The 9,921-nt window shown below is 41.5% G+C and overlaps 1 protein-coding gene across 7 annotated transcripts in view; it reads right to left on the bottom strand.

The window, feature by feature from the left end:
* Positions 1-991: 991 nt before the first annotated feature.
* The window catches only part of FRMD4A (FERM domain containing 4A), a 413,482-nt gene continuing 404,552 nt past the window's right edge, over positions 992-9,921 (bottom strand). For all 7 annotated transcript variants that reach the window (XM_060279477.1, XM_035127381.2, XM_035127379.2 and 4 more), the window contains exon 23: positions 992-8,356. In XM_060279477.1, the coding sequence (XP_060135460.1) occupies positions 8,254-8,356 (103 nt within the window). In that variant the 3' untranslated portion in view covers positions 992-8,253. The remainder of the gene's footprint in view (positions 8,357-9,921) is intronic.

Below are 9,921 nucleotides of genomic sequence, written 5' to 3'. Positions count from 1 at the left end.
TTATAGAACTGCAGTAAAATGACAGTTCTCTGCTCCCAGCATCTGACATTTGACACAAGGAGAGGCGAAAGAGAGATTGGGAGGGAAGGTGGAGGGGACTGTCAAGATGGTGAAGAATGCATCCTGTTTGGTTGCATGCTCTTAAACTGAGAGATGTAGAAACAAAAGCAAAATTATTGAACAATGAATAAAGCATCAACTAACTATACTTTCCAGACACATAGTTTTCAGCAAGAAACTAATCCATTTTAAGCGAAAATGTTCATTTTAACTAGAGATATGGATTGGAACATGATTATCCTTGGGGTTTCATGCTTCTCTGAATTTTGTGGTACCTCAAGGACTTCTGCTAGTGCAGCAGGGCTTTTGCAGCAGCCCTCGTCCCCTTGTGTACCGCACACCTCCCCCACATTGCCTCGGAGGGGAAGAAGGGCGCTCATTCCATCTGGTGAGTAGAAATGGTTGTACCGGAAGAATAATGGTAATAGCGTGGTGCTGAATTCAAATTTTTGTCTCCAAATTAGCAGAAATGTGTATTTTAAGATAAAATAAATTTCGGAAGGCATACATTGAGATAAAATATGTACAAGATGGGAGCAGCGAAAGAAAAAATGCTAAAGTAATTGTATTGGAGGGATTTCTATAAGTTAAGAGTTTGATATATAACACAGTAGAAAAGAGTTAGTTACAGGTGTAGGTAGCCGTGTTGGTCTGAGTCGAAGCAAAATAGAAAAAAAGAAAAAAATTCCTTCAGTAGCACCTTAAAGACCAACTAAGTTTTTATTTTGGTATGAGCTTTCGTGTGCATGCACACTTCTTCAGATACAGTAGAAAAGAGTGAATAAAAACACTGGAAGTGTGAGTGAAAAGTCAGTGCATGAAACAATGCAAGTATTTAATTTGAAGTCAATTTCGTAAAAAATAGGAAATTCAATAAAATTATATATAAAAGATAAAATAAGTATTTCCTGACAAAATGCTCTCTAAGTAGTATTTTGTGTTTATTAGCATTGCACAGACAAATGCAACAATGGAATGGATTTAAGAATGAATATGTGCAGGAATGGGGCAGACCAGACATAGACTGATCCATCCCATGAAGAAGGATAGTGCTGATTTGCCTAATGGTCCAGGTTGATAAGCACAGAGATTAGGTCTTTCAAAACAGATCTCTAAAGCAAGAGCAGGTTTATATGGAAGGAAATAGACCTTGAGTCAGTCAGGTTCAGCAGTTTGAGCTTAATTATACTTGTTCATTTTTACTGTGTAGGGATTGGCAGGTCATTTTCAGGACATAGGCTGGTATGAAAACATTGAGTAAATGTTTAGTGTTCAGCTTGCAGAAAAATATGAAAATGTAAGTTCTGAGGGTGCATTCAAGAGCACTTTTAATGCCTTTAATTTAATTCAGTGCCTGCCTTATTTGATGTGAGGGCTAACACATGAAATGTATACACCAGCTGTTCCTTGGCATCCATAATGTTCATGCAGATAACAATGCTAAACATGCTAATTGCAAATAGCTAAAGTATGCAGATTAGCCAAGATTCTCTGGTCCATGACGTTTCCATTACAGCTCTTAGGCTGAATGAATTTGTGACTGTTTACGGAACAGTATCCACATATGCCACTTTGCCTTCCAAGTGTGTGTCTTGCAGCTTAAATTCTTCAAATGTACATCAGTTTTGTTCAGAATAATGGTAGTAAGACTGTGCTTCCCATATTTCTGATAGTTCAGGCAACCTTTTCTTTAAAATGGAGACAAAACTTCACTCATTGCAGAAAACATTTATTTTTAATAATTAGGAGTAAAACTTGATTTCAGAGGAGCCCATTCCTTGTGTGCTGTGCACTGACCACGAATACAAGCATGACTCCCAAATGGCAGGAAGCATGCCCAGAACAGTAACTCATCCAGAGATGCAGGAAGCAGCCTCCTCTGAAGGTGTGCACCTCTGTTGTGCTTTCACTTGGAGAGACGTGGAACAATATTATTACATCTGATGCAAGAAGCGCAGTAACTTTCCTCCCTCTCCCCTTTCATAGAGGTTGATAGGAAAGACATGAGTCCACAACATTTAATCTTTCAGGGACACACCGGGCAGCCTCTCTTGTGTGGGTAGATACTTTGACCTCATAGGCACATAGGATTATTTGATAATGTCTTGGGACATCATGAATTACTGTGTGAGGGAGGGTTATTTAAGGCCACTTGAATACTTGAGATTCTATTGCTGAGTGTGGCTGGAAGATACAATGCAGGAGGTTCTTAATTTGTAAATATGTAGTTGCTTTGGTCTCTGAATATTGATAGTCCAGGTGCGCTATTCTCTTTCAGGATGGTTGAAACTGTCTTTGTAGTTCATTTGACAAACTTCTGGAAGTCTCCCTCAGCTCAATTCTTGCCATCCTCTGAAGTTGGCAGGGTTTTCATGGGGTTTGATCCTGTTGTATCATATGAACAATACAAGCTTCTGGCAGTTCAGGATATTTTCATCTTTAAGAAACTGAGTAAGCAGCAAATAAAACATTTGCATTTTTAAACAGGATTTTGATCTGTTTCTGTTCTGTTTAGTCACCAGGCACAGATTATAGGGTGATTGCTGCTGTGGCAGCTGCTTCTCATGGAAGACTGGAGGCTCTTTACTCCAGTATCTGTCTGGGAGGCCAGATAGAAAACTCTCAGAAGAATGTCTGTTCCTCCAGAACGTGGCAGTCGAGACTGGATTTCTTACAGGACTGTGGTAAAGTAAACGGGACTTTTGTTTCCAGAGTGTGATGATACCAAGTTTATGGGCTCATTCTCGCATTCCTGGGGGCACGGGGCGTGGGAAGGAGGGAATGGTGGGGTTACTTCACACAGAGGTTTAGCATCGCCTTTCCTGATAACTGGTGTATTGTCCTAGCTTTCTCAGTTTAAATATTTTATTTTAAAAGCTCTCATACTTTCAAAAGAATATAAAGAACAACAATGTCAGGAATGGCACGGGGCAGGGTTTTAAATGCGAATTAGGGAAGGGGACGGGTATCTTGTTCTAGAAAAGCCCTCCTGCAGTGTGTTGAGAGAAACTCCCTCTGACGATTTTTGCAAAGGGCCTTTTGAGATGCTGGTTGCTTGCTGAGGTCAGTAAGTGTTGAATTGGGTTGTTTTTTGCATGTTGGCACCATAAGCCTTTCCTCCATATTTGTTCAATTAATTGCCTTTAAATGGGAATAACTTTACTTTGAATCTTTAGAATGTGCTAGAAAAGCTTCAGTCACAGTAGGGCAAAGGTACACACATTCAGTGACAAATGTGGGATTCCCAACCTTGTTTGGTTTTTGGGTGGCATGGGATTGCGGGAAGAAAACTGCTGGCGGGAGGGGCTGTGCACACTTGCTGGCCACTGTTTCCTGTGCACACTTTTCCTCTGCAGGCTCTTTTCCTGCTGCTTGTTTCTACCTGGTTAGCAAGTGCATCTCAAATCCCGCCTCCATTGGGGTGGGGGACGTGCTGCCTCTGAAATGCTATAAATGTAGGGAGAGCTGAGCACCCCTTGTTATACCGGTACTTGGCTGCTGCTTCACCATGCAAAGAGCCAACACAATAGGTTGGGAATGCTGCATTTGGTGGCAAAGATGGTGTTCCAGCTAATGGTTCTTTTCAATAAATATATTGGAGATATATGCCCTTCTACACAAGGGACAACCTGGATAACCATCACTAGCTGATGAATACAAGAAAATTGTTCTTCAATTGAGCAGAAATGTTTTGAAGGATTTCGCTGGAATCTTGATAAATAAGACTTTAGGATGGGAGGGGGAGATAGTTTCATAAGCTAGAACCCTTCTCTCAAAGAGAGGTATCTTGCTTGGTAGTATTTTAGCTTTAGGCCCTATTTTTACCCTAAATTTAGTTACCCACCCTCTAGTGTACTTGCACATGGATATAAAAGAGTAAAAGTGGTTTGCACAAATGCTGACACTAATGTTTGAAGCCGCTGATGCAAGACAGAAGGCAGGGGCCTGGTTCTCACATCACTGGAAATCTCGGTGTATTGTGGCTTGTTAGACGATTGCAGCTTCATACATATAACAGCAAGTTAGCCTCTGGTTTGTTTCCACCATGCTTGGGGAGCGGGACTGGAACAACACACTGCTCATTCACAGAAACCATTTAATTTAAACTATTGTTTAATGTGTTGTGTGCACCGAGCCAGTAGGCACAACTAGGAGTGGGCACCACTAAATTAAGAGAAACTGCTCATAAAGTCACCATGGATACTGCAGAAAAAATTAGGGACACCAAATTTCATCTTCAAATTGCTTTAATAAGGAAGTGTTGACAACACTGTTTTTGCAAAATGTAAAGGTAACTATACAAATTCTTAATAGAAAAAGAATAAATTAAAAGCAGATTTTTTTACAAAAACTCTGCAACTTTTTCTACAACATAACATTTTTTTCCTTCCCCTTGATTACCGTTGCACAGTTTCAATAAAATCATTTTACATGCTCTACAGTCCATTTCAGAAGAGTTCTAATTTCCCCCCTTATTTTAAACTAGAGTCCATTTTGTATGTATGTGTGTATGTATGTAAAACTTTACATCTAGTTAACTAAGCAGTAACTGGTCATCTGATAGCACCTGATTGGGGTTTGCTATGTCCAAAACTAAAACTAATACTGGGGTGGGAAAACAAAACAAACCAAACTGGACCTCCCCCCCTCCCAACATTTTCAACACTCAACTGCATATAATATTATTTTAAAAATAAACCCTGCCAGGGTGGTGGTTTGTACATACGGACAAAAATGCAATATTGGATGAGGGACCTTTTCATGGATACAAAAGCAAAATTCAAGGGGATTATTAGTGGGGGTAGTCAAGTGCATGTATACAATAGCTATGGTTTACCCCCTCATATCATACTCAAAACATGTTAATCTCATGATTAACACTTTATGTACAGTTTTGTATAACTGAATTGAGTTAAACAGTAAAACCTGTTTTACTTAAATTCTGTCTTTACTACCAGACTGGCTCACAAGTGCCTTGACTGAAAAAACAAAAATGAAACACACCCTGCTCTCCCCTAACCAACATGACCTCCCTCCCACCCCCTTGAGAATGTTACTCTGCTTCTGAAAATTTGAGCCCATTCTCTATTGACCCAGGGCTGCCGGTATTGCTGCAAAATAACATGCCAGTTCTCATTAGGATGTAACAGACGGGAACTATTGCTCCATCAGGATCACATCCAAACAGCCTGCTAAAGGAAGGAGCCCCAGTCCATCTGCTTTCAGGTGTGACCATTGAAGCACTGAAGCAAACTAGTCACAAATAACTTTTTAGCTCGACTGGGTGACACTGATTTCTGTTACTGTTGGTATGTTTACTAAGGTGATTTTGGCAAGCATTCCGATTCACTTTTCAGATACAAATTAAAACAAATCAAGTTGTTTAGGTGGAGCCTGGACTAGTGAGTTTAATCAGTAATCTACCAGTTTTACCTGTCATGGCTTCTGCTAAAGAATTTACAGGAAGTGTAATTTAATGAAGGGGCTGCAAATTCTGTTAGCAGTCCTTTCGTATGCTGGAAACTATAGTTCTCCACAGTGAGGGAATGAATGTTAAACCAGTTTAAGTCCATATACTACATATACCGTAAGACGGCCCCTATTTTGGGGGACTCAGGTTCAAGAAAATTGGGGGGGGGGGAGATGTATCCGTGTATAAGACACCCACTAATTTTTGACACTATTTTTTCTTATACATGGAAAAATATGGTACTTAAGTTGAAAAGGTTGGTTGTCTTGGTTTGTGAAGCCACGTGCTGGATGTTGCCAGCAGAGGGCACTGCTACACACAGAGACACACAAAGAGGGGCAGTGTGTAGGAGAGAAGAAACATTAACTTTGGAGAATTTCCTTGGTAAAACGTTAAGAAGAAGCCATTTAAGTTGCATGTTGTCATCATAGTTTATTATTTTGCTGATACTTCATTTTTAAGAGAGACTAAATCAATACATTTTCCAATCTTATTTTAAGATGAGATGTTTAAAAGCAACATTGGCTGCAAACCTGTACTGTACTTGTTAAGGGGCTTGGATTCTACTGACTTCAGTGTTGCTTAAGCCTAACTTGGTGACAGACTGCGGTTATTGCCTCAAATGAAATGTCATTTGTTCTGTTCGTCACAATGGCATAAGGGCTTAAGATGTGGATGTTTACTTAATGCCTTCTTGATGAATATGAAATAGAAATAAGACAACCTGTTCTTGTGCAGACCCTTACTGAGTCTTAACCATAGGGCTGCGCGATACATTAATATGGCTCGGAAGTCCATATTTTGATACTGGCTTCATAATTTTTGACCTGGCAATATATCACAAATCATGACATGTGTGTCTGTGTGTGCGCTATGCAAATATCACAATGCAAGAAAAACCATGAAGCCCGCCAGTGCCTCCATCCTTATTGCGTAATAATTGGTATATTGCAATGTTTAGCTGATGATATATCAGATTTTGCCCAGCCCTACTTCACAGTGGAAAATCTTCCACCATTCCTTCTGGGAAGAGCAGTAGTTTTTTTGTTCCATTTGGGAGAATCTAGGTTTCTTGTGTTCCTGGTGTTTGTGGCATCTGATTATTTCTTGGAACAGAAGGTTTCTTTTTTTATTCAACAAAATTGGCCTTTAGGGCTTTTCTTTTTAGAGCCTCTCTTCAGTTTGTCAGCGGCATGCACACAAACATAACATTTGGGGAAGGGGGCAAGACACTTGGCCGTTGGGTGGCACGACAGCAGCATCACACCACAGTGAAGACCTGGTGTGCCTGCTCCCATATCCATTGAGATCAGGGGTTGAGCAACTGGTGGCACCAGAAAAGGGCATTCTGATCCTCACTGTTGTCCATCCAGGGGCAAAATACTACTGGCATTGGGACTTGGGAGGTGGTCTATGGGCTTGGGAGGGTTGTTGTGATCCCTGCTTCTTCCTGGCCATTCCTTCTCCCTGGTGGTCCTCCAGCAAACTAGCTGTTGACCAGAGACCTATAAATTTGTGCATTAGTTCATTATAAAAGTACTGAGGCCTTGTGAAGTGTGATGGCTTTCTAGAAGTGTATAAAAAAGCATTGCTCAAGTGTACATGTAAACTTGTAGTTTCCTCTCTTTTGGTATTGGCAGACAACCATACTTTGTGTCAAAAGGTTTTGTAAGCTCTTCATGATTCACCTTAGGAAAACAACCTAAACTGCTCGTAAACAAATAAAAACTGCCAAGCACTCCTCTTTAAAGGCATAGTTTACTTCCCTGACCAGTCAGTAAGCCCTTCCCCACACAAGTATTACTGCATTTTGCTGTCAAGCTTACATGGTGTGCGTTTCCTTAATGTGAGACATTTTCTATGCAAATTGATTTTAAACAAAACAACGCTTTTTGGCATTTTACTTCACAACTGATCATAGAAATCCTTTGAAAAATGTATTGGTTGTTTTACTTGCAACTAATCACAGGAACGTTAAAAATAAGCAATTCCTTGCCCTTGGGTGCCATCTTGTTCATCTTTTCAGTTTTCTCAGATGATATCTGCCCAGGTTGTGTGGGATGCGTATCACCATAGAAGAGTGGGGCTTAGAGCATCAAGATGGAGAAGATGGAGACCAAGTTACAGAATAGTACGGTAGTGTTACTGTTTCTGGGGAAAATGGATACTTTTAAATGCATCATAATACAGCTACTGAAATCTTTGGCAGCACAGAACAGTTGCAGTACAGTATTCTGGCTCAGCTCTGAAATGATAGGATCATTCTCCATTCCCTAGAGTCTTTTTCTGCAATGAAAAGGCTATTTCATGATAGCTGTCACATTAGCGTTAACTAGTACTTGACTTTGACTTTAGAGTTCTAATCATATATGTTAGAACAGTTGTACATATCAAAGAAAGAGGCTTACGGTATGTAACCTTGAATGGTTTGAATTGGCTGCCTGTGGTGTTCTTGACATTCAAGTTATTTGTAGATTTGCCCTCTGCTCTGGGGTGATCTCTGTGAGGCACATGGCAGTTTGAAGTAACCAGGACTGGTGGAATTTGTTTTCTGCTACTGGCTGCGGATGGATCTGTTTTTCTAATATCATCTTCAGTTGCCTTATGCAAAAAGTGCTTTGACTTGAAGCTGGTGTCAGGCGCCAGTGTAAGGCAAATGAGAGGCCGTGAGGTGATTTTTCAGAATGGCATTGATGCGTTTGAACAGCTGAGGTCAAGGGGATTCACACGAGAGTTCCAGGCTTGGCTTTCTCCTGTCCGTACCACTGGACATCAGCTAGTTCTGGATAGAGGGGAGAATCCAAGTAACAGCTATCATTGTAGCTCCTGTAGAGAGAAGGGATAGAAACTCACATTAGCACATTGGGTAGAGGCAGTAGGACTACAACCTCAGAGACTAGAGCAATGGAGGTTGAAGAAGTGGAGAAAACACACTCTTGGTAACTTTCATGTGCATTTGCTGCTGTAAGATGAGTGGGGAAACTTAAGGGCTGCAGGCCAAATGAGGCCATCAGAACTCTTCCCCAACTTATTTGCCCAGCTAGAATGCCTCTTGTTTATGCCTCTTGATTGCCTGGATGGAGGAGAGAGAGAGGTGTATGAATGTGTAGAAACTAGGTTGCTTGGATAGAGGACACAGAGAACCATACAATTATAGAATGGTAGAGTTGGAAGGGACCACAAGGGTCATCTATTTCAAACTCCTGCAGTGCAGGAATGTCTCAGCTAAAGCATACATGACAGGTGGCCACCCACCCTCTGCATAAGGACCTCCGAGGAAGGAGAGCTCTTACTGTCAGGAGTTCTTCCTGATGGTTAGTTTGAATCTCCTTTCTTGCAACTTGAAGCCATACTTTCAGGTCCTAGCCCCTGCAGGAGGAGAGAGCAAGCTTCCTCCGTGTGACAGCCCTTGGGATATCTGAAGATGGCAATCATCTTCAGTCTCCTCTTTTCTAGGCTAAACATACCCAGCTCCCTCAACCACTCATCCTCAGGCTTGGTTTCCACACCCCTGATCATGTGGGTTGTTCTCCTCTGCACACGTTCCAGCTTCTCAACATCCTTCTTGAACTGTGGTGCCCAGAGCTGGACACCAAGAAATATAGAAACCTCTGACTTCTTCTGCACAAAGGTAAGAGTCACCTGCTGCCCCACTCACTTTTGCTTCTGGCCCTGCACACCACTGTCACGGGACCCTTGAAAGGCCTCCCAGAAAGGCATGTTCCCCACCCCGCCTCCTGTGAAATCTTTCCCGGGGTAATCCTGTGACAATATATTGGTGTCTAAAGCTAACCGTGCACCATGACATCAATTTTGCCACAAACCCTATTTGATTTGTGTGTTTTTGAAAGTTAAAGTACATCATAAAGTACACACAGCAATAGTAACTATCAGAGGAATGGGAACTTCCATTCATGGAGCAAACATCTTATCTACCAGTATTTGAAGGGAAGGGCATGCCCAGATGAAGGAAGGAAGGAAGGAAGGAACGAATGAACAGGAGTGGACAGATACATGCAAGGTGGCACACAAGCATTCAGAGATGGGAGCACGCATAAATCAGTGTCTTGTAATTGCTGTTATGGTTTGGCCCCCTCTTGTGAGCTATTGCGCTATTCCCCAGCTCAGCTCATGAGATTAGACGCCTCCCACTGTCCCAAGAAGAAGTATAGGCTTTAAACAACAACCTGGCCTACTGAAGCTGCTCTCACCTGCACTCCATGCTGGGAAAAGGTTTTATCTAATAAATGTCCATGTATCAGTCTTCTTGGAAAGGTACACTGTCAAAGTGGGGGAATGACAAACCTAGGGTAACCGCATTACTGGTTCAGGTAGTGTTTGTCTGACGCAGTCAAAATAAATAAAAAAATTGTCCAGTAGCAGCTTAGAGA

The sequence above is a fragment of the Zootoca vivipara genome, chromosome 10, assembly GCF_963506605.1.
Source record: "Zootoca vivipara chromosome 10, rZooViv1.1, whole genome shotgun sequence".
Lineage (NCBI taxonomy): Eukaryota > Metazoa > Chordata > Lepidosauria > Squamata > Lacertidae > Zootoca > Zootoca vivipara.
Note: the sequence above shows the minus strand (reverse complement) of the source record. Positions and strands in the feature narration are given on the sequence as shown.